The following is a 19505-nucleotide window of genomic DNA, read 5'->3' on the forward strand; positions in this document are numbered from 1 at the left end:
GCATGTGGATCTCTGTGAGTTCGAGACCAGCTTTAACTACAAGAGAAAGTTCCAAGCCAACCAGGGCTTCAGAGAGACAGACTCTGTCTTCATCGTTTCCTTGACCTATTTTATGTATGTCTTTTCAGCTGCGGTATATCTGTTCTGCCTTGGGATGTCGCCGATGGGATAGCGATGAGATGGAAGAAGAGGAAGACATCTTGCTTCTGCAACGCACACAGAAGACCGTTAGAGCTGTCGGGCCTCGAAGCGGCAGTGAGAAGTGGGTATCAGAACATCAGTAGTGGCATTATTTAGAAGTTCCAAAAGCTGGTCGTGGGTGCACACCTTTAACCCCAGCAGAGGCAGGTGGACTCCTACGGGCAGATAAAAAGGGGGTGCGACTCCTTTAAGCCCAAGATTTCTTGAGGACTTTCCTTTGTAGGATTCTTTGAATTATTTGTTAACCTAAAAGCACAGTGTACTTTTAAGAGAAATGAATGCCATGTTAATCGCAAAGATGTGAGGAGAAAGACCACAGGTCCAAATTGTCATGGCCAAATTAGTTTGCAACAAGCTTTTTTATTCATATACATAGGCTGTCTGCCTGTAAAGGCAGAATCCAAGAGATCAACATTGGACATAAGGGAGACAAGGTTTTTATAGCTCTGGGGTGGGGGTTTCTCAAATGGGGAATTTGGCAGGCAAAATAGGCAGGATAATAGGAACAGGATGTAAGCATAGCAAGTTAGTCATGACCTCCTGAAACAAAGACATGATTGCAAGGTGGTCATAACAGTTATAACAGGGTAGCCATTTTGAAACAATCATTTTGAAACAAAGACATGATTGCCGTTTCTGGAACAGGGAGAACAAAACCATTAGTAATTAAGGTTTATAGGCGGGGCATAGCCCAATTCTTGACAAACAGAGATTTAATCATAAATAGGAATGAACCTAGTTAGTCTTTACTATAAGGTGGCTTTCAAGCCTAAAATGGAGGCAGGCCAAACAGCATCATATCGTGTGCTTCAAGGTGTGTAACGAGGGGTCTCACGGAGTGAATGCATTTTTAGCTTAGTCCTTGGTCAGTGGCACTTGGCATAGTAACATGACTAATAGAAATTATTTAATGGCAGGAAACTCTTAAGACAAAGTTACGGTGTGTTCTTTGAGTGTCTGCTGGATGCCTTTGTAGTTTGTCTGATTGGCCCTGTTTTATTCTATGTATCTCTTCATTTTTGTGGTACTGAGGGTCAAACCTATCTCTTTGCTCGAGCTAGACAGTGTTCAGTCCCTGAGCCGCAGTTCCGGCTCCCAGCTTTAATCATTGACTCTGCTATCTTTAAAAGAAGCACCAGCCATTTGTTTGACCTAATACCTTTTGTTGTGTTTTATTTTCAAATAATGAGCCCCTTATGTAATTTACCACTTAAATATATGATTCAGCTGTTAAATATGCAGGTCCTCTGTCATGCCCAGACTTTCTCAGCCTGATATACTAAGCTCTGAGTCACCTGTGTAGTAAAAAGAAAAAAAAAAAAAAAATCACTTTAAATCCCATCTTGAGCTTTTGAAACTGAACCACTTAGAGATGTTCTCATCTGGTGAAACAGAATCGAGGCATCTCTCCTGAAATTTGTTTTCAAACCCGATTAAGAATGTATTTCTTCTTTCTGTTTTTTTGCTGGTCTGTGAATAGAGATTTGTATTTGCCTGCCAGTGTTTATCCTGCTAGACTGTTAAGTCTGAGAGCTCTATGGGAGCAGAAGTGCAGTTTAATAGGTTTGTGAGTTACCAGAACACAAAGAGCAAGTGTGGGGTTTTAAATTTTGTGTTTTTGGGGGGTTGGGGGAGAGAAATAGAAGTGGAGAGAAATAAAGAGAGAGAAAGAGAGAGATAATCTCCATGTTCCTTAAACATGTAAATTCCCTGCTTCTTAACCATGGAGGAAACATTGCTGCATTTTGGATAAGAACACAGACATCTAGGACAGAGTGAATCATCCACCATATCTTGGTCAGTAAAGACCCGACAACAGGGCTTGCATAGGTGATTGAAAAAGAGTTTCATAGGCATCTAAAAGTGATGTATACACCTTGCCTTTTACATTGGTTTTTTTGGGATGTGTTTTACTGCACTTGAATGTCCTGTACTCGGGTAATTAAGAAATTAAGGCAGGTTGCACAAGTCACCTCATTTTAATGTGATTTTGTTGTGATTTATGAAGTACATGTTAATTTTTGAGAGAACATCTGGCCTTAGGTGAACATCTCATAGGCCTTACAGTCTATGCCCTCAGAATCACTGTTTGCACAGGATCAGCCACATTTCTCTGAGGCCCTCTTGTGGTGTGAATCAGCATTGTGTTCCATTTCAGAAGGTTATGGTGTCTCCTCATCACAAAAAATGTTCTGTTTTCTTCTTCAGTCTAAAAACAGTGCTGTATTATTTGGTCCCTTCATTTAAACATGAGATTCTAAAACACACCTTTATAAATTTAAGGTGGAATTTCAGTGTTGGCCACTTTGAACTTCGGTATATTCCAGACATGGAAACTAGAGCCGGATTCATTGAAAGCACCTTTAAACCGGGTGGAAACAAAGAAGACTCTAAAATTATTTCAGATGTGGAAGAACAAGAAGCCACCATGCTGGACACAGTGATAAAAGTTTCCGTTGCTGATTGGAAGGTCATGGCGTTTAGTAAGAAGGGAGGCCGCTTGGAATGGGAGTACCAGGTATTTGAGATCACAGACTCTGCAGCTCTGTCCCCAGGTTTTGTCTGACCATACACATGGCTAGAGGGAGGTAACGCTATTTTGGAATCTGGGGTATTTTTTTCTGCTTTAAAACCGTGACTTATTTAATAGACAGTTTGTAGAGCTGGCAAGATGGCTCAGCCAGTTAGTATTTGCTGCACAAGCCTGAGGACCCGAGTTCAGATCCCAGCACCAACATGAAAAGCTAGGCCTGGGGTTCCAGGTCTGTTAACAGTCCAGGGAAGGCAGAGACAGGCAGATCCATGGAGCTCACTGGCCAGTCGGCCTAGCCTAATCAGTGAATTCCTGTCATCAGTAAGAGAGCCTGAATCAAAAATAAGATGGAGGAGCTGGAGAGATGGATGGCTCAGTGGCTAAGAGGAGCTGCTACTCTTGCCGAGAACACAGCTTGGGTCCCTAGCTCTCACACAGCTAAGCTATTCACAGCTGCCTGTAACTCCATCTGCAGTATCCAACACTACTTCTGACTCCACAGGCACCAGGCATGCAAGTGGTGCATAAACATACATGCAACTGAAACACCCAGACATGAGATAGACAGACAGACAGACAGACAGACAGACAGACAGACAGACAGACAGATGGGAAAGCAAGTAAAGAAGATAGCCATCGTCAACATTTAGCCCCTACATATGTGTGCATACTCACAGCACACAGGCACACATAAACATGGAGGGAGGGAGGGAGGGACAGAGAGAGAGAGAGAGAGAGAGCGCATTTACAAGTTGAAATCCTGTAAACGGTACTTACATTGCTGAATGTCTCTTGCCTTTGTCTAGTTTTGTACTCCCATTGCGTCTGCCTGGCTGGTGAGGGATGGCAAAGTCATCCCCATTAGTTTATTCGATGATACAAGTTACGCAGCCAATGAAGAAGTTTTGGAAGACGAAGAAGACATTGTAGAGGCTGCTCGGGGAGCCACAGAGAACAGCGTGTACTTAGGTGGGTAGATTTAGCTAGGAAAGGTCCACTGTCACCCAGAGTGCTTCACTGTGTCCCTTAGATGGTACAGAGACGAACTGAGTTCATTCCTTGCCTTAGTTTCCTGTAACATCTGTGCCTTGATTTACATTCCTGCAGTTTTTCCACTTGTCCAGTTCTGCAGCCTTTAGTATAGTGTATTCTTTTCATGTGAGACGTAAGCTAGAAAGGTTTGGATTGTTCTCACTGTGTAGAGCAGTGGTTCTCAGCCTTCCCAGTGCTGAGACCCTCGTGTTCCTTACGTTGTGGTGATCCCTAACCATGAAATTTTTTGTTGCTGCTACTTTATAACGGTAATTTTGCTACTATTATAAATGTAAATATCTGTGTTTTCTGATACTCTTGGGCGACCCCTGTAGAAAAATCTTTTGACCCCCCCCACCAAAGGGTTGTGACCCACAGGTTGAGAACCAGGGCTACAGCAATGAAAACCTCTCATCACATCTGTTCTGGTTTGCTCTCTTCCTACAAGCTACAGCTTGTTTATTTCATGGCATCTTTACAGCTTTTCTGAAAAAATAAAAACAAAGCTCCCCTGTGATTCTGGACTACTGAACATATATATCACATAAATACATTTTGAATATTTTGTATCTGTTTGGATTAGTTTGGGTTATTGTCACAAAATTATATAAACTATATGCCACCTGTACTTCATCCCAGTCTCCATGAAAAGCCGTGACCTGAAGGAATAAATGTCTTTGGCTACTTGAACAAGTCAAATATATCATTAAATAATCTATTCGTGGAAATAAAGCATGCCCTCCTTTTTGTAAAATAAAATATCATGCATGTGTTATAGTAGCATTTGGCCAAACTGTTACTCATGGCCCTGGAATTAGAATTTTCTTGTAGACTGTTCAGGTCATCTCTTTGAGGCATAGAGAGTCTTATTATTTAATGTTTTGGTTGGAATGGTTTGGTGTTACTGAAAAGGTGCTGTTTATTCCGTGAGGAACGTTGTAGAAACTTTATATGTCCTCTTCGGTTTTGTTGCGTCAAATGTAAATGCTTTGAGCATCTCTGGAAAGAGCTATGTAGCAGAGAAGTGAGTAAAGTTCATCTAAATGCATTAAATCAAAGCAAACTTTTAAGAACTCCATCACGTGACATGTTTTTGTGGTTGAATCAGGGATGTACAGAGGCCAGCTGTACCTGCAGTCATCCGTCAGGGTCTCAGAAAAGTTCCCTACAAGCCCAAAGGCCTTGGAGTCTGTAAATGGCGAAAATGCAATTATTCCACTCCCGACGATCAAATGGAAGCCCTTAATCCGTAAGTCACTTAGAGACTTTACAAATCCTACTGAAGTACCTAGGTCAGCCAGGTGTGGCCGCACAGGCCTGCAGCTTCCCAGCACTTGGAATGTGAAAGCAGGAGGTTCCGCCACATAGTGAGTTTGAGGCCAGTCTGGGTGACAGGAGACCCTATCTCAAAACAAAAGAAAAAAGAGCAAGCACCTTTATTCCAAGCACATGGGAGACAGAAACAGTCAACTCTCTGTTAGTTCGTGTTCAGCGTGGTCTGGACAATGAGTTCCAGCCAGCCAGGGCTACACAGTAAGACCACATCTCCAAAACCAACTAACAAACAGAGCATTTTAAAAAAGAAAATGCCAGGCTGTGGTGGTGCAGAGGCAGGTAGATCTCTGAGATTGAAACCAACGTTGCCCACAGAGCACGTTCCAGGACAGCCAAGGCTACAGAAAGAAACCCTGTCTCAAAAAAAAAATAAGAAGAGTATGTAGGTAAAAAAGTTACCTGGTAATCACATCATATTTTTGAGACAAATAAACAGATTGAAGTACTGGGCCAAATCCTTTAGTTGTCTTCCCATACCTTCTGTGTGGTTTGTTTGTTTGTTTGTTTGTTTGTTGTTTTGTTTTGGTTTTGGTTTTTTGAGACAGGGTTTCTTTCTGTAGCCTTGGCTGTCCTGGAACTCACTCTGTAGATCAGGCTGGCCTTGAACTCAGAAATCCACCTGCCTCTGCCTCCCAAGTGCTGGGATTAAAGGCGTGCGCCACCACCGCCCGGCTCCTTTGTGTGTTTTTATTGTAAATGTTATGCTTGAAGTGCTTCTTTTCGAATTTTGTTTTAGTTTAATTTTATTTGTGTGGGTTAGAGCGATGAAAGTCAAGTTTGAAGCTCCGATGACAGATGCCTTTACCTTAAGTGACTCTTTCTGCATCTGTCATTTTGAGATATGGTCTGACTATGTTGCCCATGCTCACCTCTCAATTCCTAAGCTCACACCGTCTCCTTCGCCACAGGTGTGGCCCATCTTCCTAGGGTAGGACCTGATTTCATCTCAGTAGCAAGGCCATTGGGCTCTTTGACCTGTGTTCTTGAACCAAGCTGTGGGTAAATATCAGCTAAGTGAATGACGGAGCCTGTGCCTTCCGTTGGAGTCACACGGTTAATAGTTTACATTCTCTTTAGATTCTCCTTCTAGGACTCCTGTCTTGGTTGGGTCTGATGAATTTGACAAATGTCTAAGTAATGATAAATATTCCCATGAAGAATACAGTAATGGTGCCCTTTCAATCCTCCAGTATCCATATGGTAAGTATCATTACTCCTAAGTGGAAAATACTCATTTTCATTTGTCTTATCCAGTTATCTGAAATTAATTGGTAGAATTAAGATGAAGGTAAATTGGCTGGGTGGTGGCAGTGCACACCTTTAGTCCTAGCACTTGGGAGGCAGAGCAGGTGGATCTCAGAGTTCAAGGCCAGCCTGATCTACTGAGTGAGTTCTATCTAGGACAGCCAGGGCTACACAGAGAAACCCTGTCCTGGAGCGCGGGGAATAGAACTGTTACAGTTGTCCTAACATAAAACCCCTCTTGGTGTTTGTTTCCTCAGATAACGGTTACTATCTGCCTTACTACAAGAGAGAAAGGAATAAGCGGAGCATGCAGATCAGGTTCCTGGACAGCCCACACTACAGCAAGAACACCCGCAAGAAGGACCCCATCCTCCTCCTGCACTGGTGGAAGGAAATATTTGGAACGATCCTGCTCTGCATCGTAGCCACGACCTTTATCGTGCGCAGGCTTTTCCATCCTCAACCCCACAGGGTAAGAGGCCCCGTCAGCCTCATGTGCTTCCAAGTGTTTGCTGTATAGAAAAGCTATGGGAGGAGCTGGGGTGCTCAGACTGACCATAGAATCGCCTGTGTTTGTACTGTCTCCATCACTTAGCCACAGAGATACAGTCACTGTGCAGAGGTCCGAGAGCACTTCCACAAGCCTAAACAGCCAGTGTGACACACCCAGCTGCTGTCAGCCAGGTTGCAGTCTCATGCGATGTGTGGCTACAACACAATATTTAGTGTCTGTATCTGAAATAGATAAGGCACACAAAAACAAAACAAAAGAAAACAAAAAACAAAACCCACTAGCCACAGTTGTTTTCAAGTCCATCATAAAGTTATGGGAGGGCTGGAGAGATGGTTCAGTGGTTGGAGAACCTGAGTTCGTAATGCAGCACCCACATCAGACAACTCTTTTTTTTTTTTTGGGGGGGGGGGGTTTGGGTTTTTTTTTTCGAGACAGGGTTTTTCTGTGTAGCCCTGGCTGTCCTGGAACTCACTCTGTAGACCAGGCTGGCCTCGAACTCAGAAATCCGCCTGCCTCTGCCTCCCAAGTGCTGGGATTAAAGGTGTGCACCACCATCAGACAACTCTTAACCACCTGTAACTCCAGCGATGGGGACCCAAGACCCCCTTCTGGCCTCCATAGGCGTCCACATATTTTTGGCATAGGGTCATACACATAAATAAATATAAAATATCTGTTTAAATTATAATAGTAACACATTTGGGAGCACACTCTTGGAGATGTGTGCTGCAGACGCCCGAACAGCCATGATGAGAGGCATAGCTGTGCGCCATTTCTACTCTCTCGTCTTCACACGGGCCTGGGTCCATTGCATTCTGGCGTTCAGTCCTCATAGCTCACTAAGCTGACCTTGACAAGAGCTTTAGATGGCCTTTTGTTAAACAGAGTGGACATCTTCCTGTCCCTGGCTCTGGGAGGGCACTGTCAAATGCTTCTCTTTGACTTTTCCTATCTGCCTTCCTTGACTCAGGCCCTCCTAGTCTCCTTGGAGGTTAAGTGGATCCTTCAGGACTTCACCTTCCTCAGCCTCTGGCCTCCACAGTACACGTGAGGCCTCCACAGGCCTCCACAGTACACGTGAGGCCTCCACAGGCCTCCACAGTACACGTGAGGCCTCCACAGGCCTCCACAGTACACAACAGGCCTCCACAGGCCTCACGTGTTCTGCTCTTTTCAGCACTAAGAGTCTTACAAAGAGATTTCCAAATCCCACTTCCCTCCTTTTTTAAAGACAGGATCTTTCCCTGTAACCCAGTTGACCAGAACTGATGGCAAGCCACCTGCCTCAGCTTTCTGGGTGCTGGGATGCAAGGTTTGATCCCAGACCAAATCCTTTCTCTGGAGCAACTTTCTAGTTAGAACTATACAAATGACTTAATGAGCCGTATCTTAGGCTGTGCTCATTCGTCCCAGCCTGTCTGTCCCACAGGCACTCCTGTCTCAGTCCGCAGTGCTCTCTACCACAGCCAAAGCCGCTGTCTGCCTCCCAGTCACCACCTGCTAAGGTCTTCTTTCTAGTTATCTGCAGTGTTCTCATTTCCTTATGTCTGTTTCCTTTTCCTCATACATACACCTGTCATCTGATTGGTGGATCATTCTGTAACTGGGTTCATGGTGCCTCTGGTCCACTCCTGCCAGCAAGCCATTCTCTGACCCCACCTGTAAACCCTTGACTTGACGTTCTTGTTAGAATACAGTTCAGCTTTCTTCACCTATATCAGGGTTCTGAGTGATTCCTGCCCTGCCTGCTCTGTTCTCATCTTTCCCCACACCTGGATCCTTAGATTCCAGAGTTAGGTCCTCTGCTTCTGACAAAACCGGCCTCTTCCCTTGCTAGTACAGTTAATGGGGAAGACCTCACTTCTCTCTGCCTGTGATGACATTCTAGAACCAGCTACTTACTTGTCCAGCTCTTCAGTCCCTTACAGAGAAGCTGGCAGGACAAGAATCAGTTAATGAGTGGAGGAGCCATGCTTACCTCCCTTTGCCATGCTAATTTTAATGGTTCTCACCCTTCCTTATGCTGCCACCCTTCAATACAGCTCCTCGTGTTGTGGTGACCCTCAACCATACAGTTATTCTCATTGCTACTTCATACCTGTAATTTTACAACTGTTAGGAATCACAGTGTAAATATCTGATATGAAGGACATCTGATATGCGACCCCTGTGAAAAGAAAGTGTTGTTAGACCCCCCCGAAGAGGTTGCAACCCCCAGAAGAACAGGTGCTCTAGAAAACCTTTTAGTTGTTGGTAAAAAGACATTGCCAAGTTTAATTTTATGTTGTCAGAACATTTGTAAAAGCATCTACAAGGGCTAGCGGGATGGCTTAGAGCTGAAGAGTACTGAAGACCCAGGTTCCGTTCCCAGTACCACAGGGCATCTCACAACCACCTGTCACTGTATTTCCAAGGAATCAGACACACTCCTCTGGCCTGGGTGGGTACCTTCACACATACACAAACGGTGTGTACATGTACATGAAGGCAAACATGCACATAAAATAAAAAATAAGGGGAGAAACAAAATCCATTTGCTGACAAGAGGAAGGCAGTGAAGACGCAAACCTGTTGAAATCTAGTAGAGGGAGTCGCTGCTCTTCTGTGTGTGCTTTTCTTTCAGTGCTGTTTGTTCAGTGTTACAGGCTAAGATGATGAGCTGACTTCTGTTCAGCTCTGTACTAACAGTCAGTGCTTTCTGCCTTCTCAGCAGCGGAAGGAGTCTGAAACTCAGTGCCAAACTGAAAGTAAATACGACTCTGTGAGTGCTGATGCGAGTGACAACAGCTGGAACGACGCAAAACACTCAGGATACGTGTCCCGGTAAGAGTCTTGGTGACCACCAGTGGGCAGACAGCTTCAGGCTGTGAAGTCAGTGAGTTCATTTGTGAACTCACATCTGCTTCATCATCCATCAGCTGAGATGTTAGCAAAATGTCTGATGACGTGTGAGCTGTCGCTCCTTTTAGAACATTAGACCAAGTGCCGTTGGCCCTTGAACTGTTGGGCTTTTGCACTTGGGAGGTGGATTTGTTCTATAGTCCTTGACTAGCTATTTTTAGGAATTCAGACGGTCGTTCTTCCTTCTCTGTGAAGGTAATTGGCCCAGGGAGGGTTGGCATCAATTATATCTCCACTGTAACTGTTCTCTGACCAACTGAGGCAACTGCTAAATTAATTAATGCACAAGTCATAGCTTTCTTCCTAAGAGCGTCACCGTAGAACAGTTGAGTCTCCCGCCTGCATACATTAATTCTCACAGTTAACAGACATTTGTTAGGCCTTTGATTTGCCTAATAGTGTCCAAATTCTAGAACTATGAAGAGAAACAAAAATATTTTGCCCACATTTATGGTCCCCATGGTGCAATGTTGCTAAGACACATGAACTTCATTGTGACTGAGGAAAAAAGCATTCCATCCATTATGTGGACAGCACTGTGGAAACATTAAGATGTGTGAGACAGCAGAATGGAAGAAAGGGTGGGATTTCATTAAAGGTAAAGAAGCACCTGTCCTAGTAGAGCGGAGGGCAGGAATAAGAACCCTGAACCAGAGAGAGCATGATGAGAGCGTAAGTCAAACCCCTGTCTTCTCCCATGTTCTCACTACAATACCCAATATACATGGTCAGAAAATCAGGAAATCAGTTCTGCCATGAGGAACGCAACTACAACCTGACCTGGGGCTGAGTGAGAACGTACAGTCATGAGACATGCCTTCCCCCCTGAACCTGACAGGAAACTCCCCCCCCCCCCGAAAGGAAACTTAGAGAACCAAGCAAGGTGGCTCGTGGTAGGAATCCAAGCTGTTGGGAGCCAAGAGCCTTGGTGCCATGAGGCACCAAGGGTGACAGACTGCAGGTAGCAGGCTGCTGGTGACTGAGCTTGGCTGAGTTGAGTGCCTTCCCTGGTGGGCGCACTGACGGCTCTCAGGCAACCCTACCCATGTCAGCTTTGGTTCCTGCTGAGAGTCCCAGCTTTGAGTGCACTTAAATAGAATAAGATTGATTGTCTGTGTTTAGGGAACTTTTATAAGCAATGAAATACAGCTAAAGAACATTTTAACAGTCAGAAATGCTGAAGAAAGCAGGATTTAGAACATAGAGAAGATGGTGTTTCAGTAGCTGACATAGTTTGCGGTAGAACAGGTTATTAGTACAGTTAACTGTAAGAACAAGAGATTGCCAACAAAACAAAACCATTCATTCATTTATCTGCGTGAATTTATAGTTTTTGTTTATTTATGCACACGGACGACCTTAGGCTGCTGCTAGTCAAGTTTTCGCTGTGCTTTTTATGAAATCTGTTCTGACAGTTTTAGAGTAGATGCGTTTGCATGTGGTGACGTAATATTGAACTGCTTTTGTTCAATATCCAAATGTTATTGTAAAATTTTAAACTTTAAAATTTTGTTTGCATTTTGTAAGATATCTAACAGATTTTGAGCCAATTCAGTGCATGGGTCGTGGTGGCTTTGGAGTTGTTTTTGAAGCTAAAAACAAAGTAGATGACTGCAATTATGCTATCAAGAGGATCCGTCTCCCCAACAGGTACTGGGCAATGCTTTTATTACACTTGGATCGAATCTCATTACGCACAGTGCCCACCTTGTGCTCCGTAGTCACGACGTAGTTTCTGCTTACAACTCTGGTTCTAAGTGGAGCCAGGTGACAAGTGATCTTAAAGTTGTGAGCTGGAGACTGCTTTAAAGTGTAGTCTTTGAGACCAGCAAGATAGATTGCTTGGGAGTTAAATGCACTTGTTGACTAGAGTTCAGATCCCACCACCCAAATAAAAAGCTGGGCACCCTACACACACCTGTAACCCCAGTGCCTAATAGGATGGAGGCAGGAGGATTGCTGAGGCTTGCTGCCTTCTTGCTAGCCTAGATTTAAAAGAAAAAGCTCCAGGTTCATTAAGACCTAGCCTTAAAAAGGAATATGGAAACTGATAAAAGAGGGTGCCCAACACCGTCCTCTGGCCTTTATGTGTCAACATACACATACTATGGCCACACAATATGCACACGCATGGGCACTAACCACGATCACACGACACATGTACACAGACGTCCATGTAAAATACGATTTCTCCAGAGGCCAGTATCAAACCTGCAGTCACAGCGTTTCAGAACCACTTTGTTACAGTGGATTAGTTGGCTACATCAGTGTAACAAAAGACCAGATAATTCACTTTGGAGTTGTTGGGTTTGGCTCATGGTTCTCAAGGTTTCAGCTGATGGTGAATTGGCCTTACTGCTTTTAGGCCTGTGACAAGGCAGAGAGTGTATAATGGAGAAAACAGTTTAGTAGTTCCCTTTATGACTAGGGAGGAGGGCTCAGAACTCACAGATCTAGGGCACACTGCCAGTGGGCTACTGCATGAAGTGGCTATCACCTTCTTATAGCTCAGAGACTTTCCATATCCAAGAGCTGTCCTGAACCTGGCTGTGCATGCCTGTGGCCTCAGTACTCAGGACGCTGAGGTGGGAGGATCATGAGTTTCAGGCCAGTTAAGTGTGTCTCATGCCAGTAATATCAGTTGTTTTTCTCATTGCTATACCAGATGACTTGCAAAAGCAGCTTAAGGAAGGAAGGGTTTGTTTTGACTCACAGTTTGAAAAGACAGTCGTGCCAGGGAGGCATGGTGGCAGGGGCATGAGACAGCAGGTGGTCACATTACGTCTGTGGTAGGGAGCACAGCGATGGATGCTGCTGCAGTAGGGAGCACGTGGATGGATGCTCCTACAGTCAGGGAGCACAGGGATGGATGCTGCTGCAGTAGGGAGCACGGGGATGGACGCTGCTGCAGTAGGGAGCACTCAGTTGAGCTGCTGCTCAATTTCTATCCTTGCTTTTGCTTCCTTTTGTGAGAGTTGACAGGTCTTCCTACCTCATGTAACCTAATCTACATAGACCATCTCTCACAGATACCCCCCCAGAAGCTTATATCCTAAATGACTTCCTCACATGAACCAACAGACATGTAAGAGTCAGTAGCAATTTTCCTTCAGCTAAGAAACTTTAGATAAGAACATAGGGGTGTGTGTATATGTGTGTGTGTTCTTTTTCCAGAATTGAGGGGGAAAAAATAAAATATACTTTTTTTAAAGGAATTCAGTACGACTATATGACTGAGGCCAACTCATATGCTCTTAATTTTATTTTCAAAGAGACTTCTAAAGTGCTCTTTTTTTTTTTTTTCACCATTGGACACCGGACACTTAATCTCATTTTGTATACTTCAGGGAATTGGCACGGGAGAAGGTAATGCGGGAAGTTAAAGCCTTGGCTAAGCTGGAACACCCAGGCATTGTGAGGTATTTCAATGCCTGGCTGGAAACACCACCAGAGAAGTGGCAAGAAGCGATGGATGAAATCTGGCTGAAAGACGAAAGGTAATTGTTAGGCAGACTTGCAAGTGAGTGTCTCCTCCTAGGCTAGCGCTCTGCTGTAAACCATTTGCTGCCGTGCCATTTCAGGGGCAACATTCCATCGCACATCATCTTGTTCTCTGAGCACTCGTTAAGGACTTGAGATTTGGTGTAGGCTTTCTCAACATGCTCTATCTTATTATGAATAATTCTCAAGGAATCCACAATGGCTTTTCTCAGTGTGACGTGTTTCCGTGATACTGTCTCCATTCTTTTTTTCCTCTTTTATGGGGTTTTTCTCTTGGCAGTTAATAACTTATAACTCCGTTGTAAATGATTCTAGGCTATTTCAAGTTTGTTTGTTTTTTGAGACCGAATTTTTCTATATAGCCTTGTCTGTCCTGGAATTCGCTCTGTTGACCAGGCTGACCTCAAACTCGGAGATTCACCTCCCTCTGCCTGTGGTGGGAAAGATGTGTGCCACCACTGCCTGGCTGTCTATCTCAGTTTTTAAAAGTGTATATACTTAGGTTGCCCGCAGATACCCCCACCACCACCCCTGTGGTATTATCTGTATATGATGTGCTGTAGAAAGGAAGCCTCTCAAAACCACCATGAAGAATAGTGGAGCAGCATGCCTGCAGGGCATTCAGTCCTGGAGGTGTCTGGCTAAGCAACACCCATTATAGACTCCAGGACAAAGGGAAGTGGCCTATTGCATCAAAGCCCATGAGCTACGTTAATTTGCACAGGGCTTCAGATTGTGGCCATCAAGAAGTCCTGTCATTAGTATTGCTTTCCTATTTTTTACATTTCATACAAAAGGCTACACACAGATAACTGTGTACATATTTCAAGTATATAATTAAGCTTCCAGGGCAAGCGAGACGGCTCAGTAGTGAGAGCATTTGTTGCACTTGCAGAGGACTTCCCAGCACCCACATCAGGAGGCTCACAACTGCCTGTAACTCCAGTACATGCTTCTAGTTCTACAGGCACTGCACACGCGAGGTGCACATGCAGACAAGAAGGCATACACTTATATTCACAGATTTGAAACAAAGTTAAACTTTCAAATAAAAATTTTGAAAAGGAATAGATAGTATGAGATGTTCCTTGTCCCACATGGTGTATTTTATCTCCACTCTATGTTTTTGGTAATTGTGTTTATAATAATTAAAACATTTTAAACCACTATACAGGTCACATGACTGTCACATAGTCACTCAGTTCTTCATATTTCTCCCACTTTTAGCACAGACTGGCCACTCAGTTCTCCTAGCCCAATGGATGCCCCATCTGTTAAGATCCGAAGGATGGATCCTTTCTCTACAAAAGAACAAATTGAAGTCATAGCTCCTTCTTCTGAAAGAAGTCGGTCTTTCTCAGTGGGCATTTCCTGTGGCCAGACAAGCTCATCTGAGAGCCAGTTCTCTCCCCTGGAGTTCTCAGGGACAGACTGTGGAGACAACAGTGACTCAGCAGACGCAGCCCACAACCTCCAGGACAGTTGCTTGACAGACTGTGATGACATGGAAGATGGTACAGTGGATGGCAATGATGAGGGACACTCCTTTGAACTTTGTCCTTCTGAAGCTTCTCCCTATACCAGGTCAAGGGAGGGAACTTCCTCTTCCATAGTGTTTGAAGACTCTGGCTGCGATAATGCATCCAGTAAGGAGGACCCCAGGGTGAACCGGCTACATAATGGCAACCATTATGTTAATAAGCTAACTGATTTCAAGTACTCCAGCAGCAGATCTTCTTCAGAAGCCACCTTGTCTACCTCTCCTACCAGGCCAACCACTCTAAGTTTAGATTTCACCAGGAACACTGTGGACCAGCTCCAGCCCAGCTCCCCCAAGGTGTATCTGTACATTCAGATGCAACTGTGCAGGAAGGAGAATCTTAAAGACTGGATGAACGGACGCTGCAGCATGGAGGAGAGGGAGCACAGCGTGTGCCTGCACATCTTCCTGCAGATCGCAGAGGCAGTGGAGTTCCTGCACAGCAAGGGACTCATGCACAGGGACCTCAAGGTCTGTAGCCAGCGTCATGCCAGGGTTTGGGTGTGACGTGGGAGCAGAGGTCCAGGAAGGAAGCAGGAAAGGAAGAAGTCTCGTATTTGAAAGGCTCAGAGAGACACACATCTTCCTTTAGAACCTGTTCATTTTTGTTTTGCCATAAATACTGTTTCCAGTAGTCCTGATGGGGGGGAAGATCTCCTATCTGAAGTCCATCACGGACAGATATACTACATAATTCCTATGCTTTAAAAGTAAATTTACATTGCAGGGCAGTGGTGGCCTGTGCCTTTAATCCCAGCACTCCAGAGGTAGGGAGAGGTGGATCTCTTGAGTTCGAGGCCAGCCAGAGTTGCACAGAGAAACCCTGTCTCAAAAATGTGGGGGGGGGGGTGGGGGTGGGGGGGTGGGGGGTGTCAAAGGATAACTTTTAAGAGTTATTTCCTTTCACCGTGTGGGTCCCAGGGATTGAACTCAGGTTATCGGGCTTGGCAGCAAGCGTGGCTTCATATTTCTTATGGCTTTAAGTAATCGTGACACAGACACCCAGGGTGAGTGGAAGAAGAGATGTCTTCTCACTGGCCAGCTCAGATGTGGAGCAGCAGATGCCCGTGTTTTTGCCCCATTGCTGACTGTGTGGGCTTTGAGGGAGCAGCCGACTAGAGAAAGGTGGCAAATGTTTAACCAAGCGACCAGAGCTGTGCCAAGTTAAACCCTGTTCTCAGAGTTATAGTACTGAACAGTGCTGCAATACAGTGTGCTAAATTGCATATAACTCTAACTCAGAGGCTACTGCACTCCTGCAGTCACAGCACTTAAGAGGCTGAGGCAGGAGGATTGCTGTGAGTTCAAAGCCAGCCTGTTCTAGTAATAAATACACACACCGTGTTTCCATAGTATATATTTCTAAAACGTGCAGAACTGTAGCTAATTTGTTGATTCTATTAAACTTTTATTTGACTGCTTCTTGTCATGATAGAAATATTCCTGGTATCCCTCAGTAGGTGTGCATGGAACCCATAAATATTTCCTGAGGGTAGTGACTTAAACACTTGGCATATTTGACCTTGTATTAAGTATTTTAAATTTTATTTTTATGTAATAACAGACTTTTGCTTCAGACACTGAAGTAGCTCCAACAGGAGTTGTCTTCTGGGGCTGTATCTCCGGTGGTAGAGTGCTTGCCTAGCTTGCAGTGAGGCCCTGAGACTGAACTCCACCGTCAGTGTTTTAAGAGTTTGGGGAGAAAATGGGAATAAGAACCAGGGAGAAACCCTGTGCTCCCGCATACCCACCCCTTGTTAAAAGCAGTCATTGTGCTTCGTAAGTCTGATGTGGGTCCAAGCTGGGTGCCATGGCCTGATCCACACACAGTGAAAGTTGAGAGGCGTTTCCTTTGGTTGGAGTGGAGCTAATGTCTTACAACAGAGAGACCTTCAGCTTCAGATTGGTGAGCCTAGCTGTTGAGGTGTGAATATGGTCAACCTTTCTCACGCATGTACAAGCTCCCCATGGGCCTGCTCCCTGTCATGCAGAAGCAGCAGCATGACCTCCAAGGCCAATGCCTTCATTTACAGTAGTAGTCTGCTGGTTTTATAATGTGAGCAAGATGTTGGCGAAAGGTTTGCTCAACACTACTGCATTGCATTGTGTAAAGAACTTTCTTGCCGGGCAGTGGTGGCGCACGCCTTTAATCCCAGCACTTGGGAGGCAGAGGCAGGCGGACTTCTGAGTTTGAGGCCAGCCTGGTCTACAGAGTGAGTTCCAGAGTTCCAGGACAGCCAGGGTTACACAGGAAAACCCTGTCTCGGGAGGGGGTGGGGGGGGAGAACTTTCTCTATTTGTATGTGCAATGGAAAATTTCCCAAAAGAAAGTTAATTTTCCGTTTGAAAAAGCAGTCATTTCAAAGATATTTAGTATGCTAATGAAAACACCACCATGAATCTTTCCCCTCGCTGAAAAGCCTGTATCTTGCCATGTCTGACCCAAGTGTCCATGTTAAACCTTGTAGGCTTTCCCCCTCATAAAGCTCAGTCACATGTCTGTCATCAGCACCACTGACGCTGCCTCTCCACCAATTGTTTTTTCCTTTGGGCTTTTCTCAGTGTTTCCTCAGAGAACCTGCTTCTCATTACACCTAGATCATTTATCCTCTGGTTTCCATGGTGATCCAAAACCATGCCCGCCCACCTTGTTCCCTGGTCCCAGCCTCAGAGAAATGCCGGGCAAGTTCTGGACCTTTGGTTCATTTTAGTTTGGATTTTCTTTTGCTTGCAACCAAAAGCATTAGTACTGACACAGTCCGCAGGAGCTCTGTCCACTGACAAAGCAGGGATTTGGGTACAGCGGCAGCTAGAATCAGACAATCTGGTGAGCATGCTTCCTGCTTATTCCACTTCAGCTAGGTCCTCCTGCCCCAGACTCAAGGTAGCAGCTAATGGTTCCCAGACATGTCTGTCTTTAAAGCTTTCTGGAAGGCTTTTGGTAGTACGTAGTGAGAACAGTTTTCTTTCCCCTGAGGTGGCCAGAAATCCTAAGAAGGCTTGTTTTCAATAAACCAAGGTCCCTAGATCATCCCTCCATCAGACTCCTTGGGTTGCTCCATACCCAGGCAGCCGGGAGTTCACAAAGTCAGGATGCTTCTAGTAGAAGCATAGGAAATAGATGCTAGAGACACAAACTATTGTCTTTAAGAGTTTAGTAACTGCCATTGCAAATGTGAGTATGACACTGGTTAGTAGAGTGCTTGTCTAGCAGTCATGAAGCCATGTTTGATCCTCAGCACCACAGGGTAAAGAATTGTGAGGAGAAATGTCAGAATTGTCAAGTCGTCCTTAGCTATGTAGTGAGGCTGAGATCAGCCTGGACTGCTTGAGAGTCAGGAGAACAGAGACAGTTCCAAGGCAGATACTCTTGCATAGCAGGCTTAAAGCCTTGGGGTGGCTCTGTGGCCAGGCAGTGGGAAGGAAGAGAGGAAAAAAAGGCAGTGTCGTTTATTGTCTCTGATATGGGGCTGTTGGTGAGAAAGTTCTATATTATTACCACAGAATTAGTTACCATAACCTTGTTGCTTCAAAGTCCAAATTGTATGATGGCATCTTAGGAATCAAAGTGTCATTTTCTGGCAGTTTGGGAAGCATAATAAGGTTTGATCTTATGAGCTAAATAGTTTTTCTTTCAGTGATGAGAGAAAGTGATAGATTTCCTGTGTGGGACCTGAAGTCAGAGGAGCGCATGTGACATTTGGTTAGATACATCTCATATGTAAATTCAGGTGGGAATTTAGAGCTAGGTGTGGCTCTGGCCTTGGGAGCTGTGGGATTTAGAAGCAGGGTAGAACAGGGGTCATGAGTTCTGATTTCGCTTGATAAGCCGCCCCCTACCTCGGGCACAGACCAGATGGTTGAGTGTGTTACATTCATTAGATGGTCAGGTGGTCAGATCATCCTCATCTCCTGTGGCAGCAGAGACAAGAGTCAGGCTGCCTGAGTTCAGTTCCTGGTTCTACCACTTGCTGGCTGGGTAACCTCAGGCAATTTGCTTAACTAGTAGGGCTTTAGTTGTCTATATCGAGAAAGTGGGGGGGACAAACAGTGATTTTTCAAAGACTTGTAGAACATGAGTTAATAGTAGTAAACTGTTTAGACAAGCACACTTTTTTCTTCCTCTCTTTAAAATATAGTTTGATCATATTCTTTCCCCTCCCCCAGTTCCTTCCAGAGCCTCCTCCACCTCCGTACAAATAGCAAAACAAAACACAGAAAAAAAAACCGGAATCCGTTTAGTGTTGGCCAGCTACCCCTCTTCACGGGACAGCAGCTCCTTTTAAAGAGTCATAACCTTTAGAATATTGAGCTGCTTTTAATTCTTTTCTAAAAATCATATAATTATTTTGGCTTTTTTCCCTTCTCTGTAAATACTCACTGTGCTTTTATGATTATTATTATTTTCCCAGCCTTCCAACATATTCTTCACAATGGATGATGTGGTCAAAGTTGGGGACTTTGGGCTAGTGACTGCCATGGACCAGGATGAAGAAGAGCAGACTGTACTGACTCCAATGCCAGCCTATGCTACACACACGGGACAAGTAGGGACCAAGCTATACATGAGCCCAGAGCAGGTGAGTCTTTCAGACTTGAAGGTAGCTAAGCCGTGAGATGGCTGTGCCTAATGAGTCTTTTCCCATGGTCTTGGTACAGTACCCAGTAATACACAGCCTAAAAATTATGAAAGCAATTCTGCC

At 44.7% G+C, this 19505-nt stretch overlaps 1 protein-coding gene across 2 annotated transcripts in view; it reads left to right on the forward strand.

The window, feature by feature from the left end:
• Eif2ak3 (eukaryotic translation initiation factor 2 alpha kinase 3) overlaps positions 1–19505 on the forward strand; it is a 63130-nt gene that overhangs the window by 36189 nt on the left and 7436 nt on the right. Inside the window, exons 4-14 of one of the 2 annotated variants that reach the window (XM_034511976.2) lie at positions 129–262; positions 2485–2719; positions 3541–3703; positions 4875–5015; positions 6179–6301; positions 6604–6818; positions 9571–9683; positions 11289–11411; positions 13109–13258; positions 14490–15273; positions 19215–19382. In XM_034511976.2, the coding sequence (XP_034367867.1) occupies positions 129–262; positions 2485–2719; positions 3541–3703; positions 4875–5015; positions 6179–6301; positions 6604–6818; positions 9571–9683; positions 11289–11411; positions 13109–13258; positions 14490–15273; positions 19215–19382 (2349 nt within the window). The remainder of the gene's footprint in view (positions 1–128; positions 263–2484; positions 2720–3540; positions 3704–4874; positions 5016–6178; positions 6302–6603; positions 6819–9570; positions 9684–11288; positions 11412–13108; positions 13259–14489; positions 15274–19214; positions 19383–19505) is intronic. The other variant, XM_034511977.2, reaches the window with a different exon arrangement.

The sequence above is a fragment of the Arvicanthis niloticus genome, chromosome 9 (genome assembly GCF_011762505.2).
Source record: "Arvicanthis niloticus isolate mArvNil1 chromosome 9, mArvNil1.pat.X, whole genome shotgun sequence".
Taxonomy (NCBI): Eukaryota; Metazoa; Chordata; class Mammalia; order Rodentia; family Muridae; genus Arvicanthis; species Arvicanthis niloticus.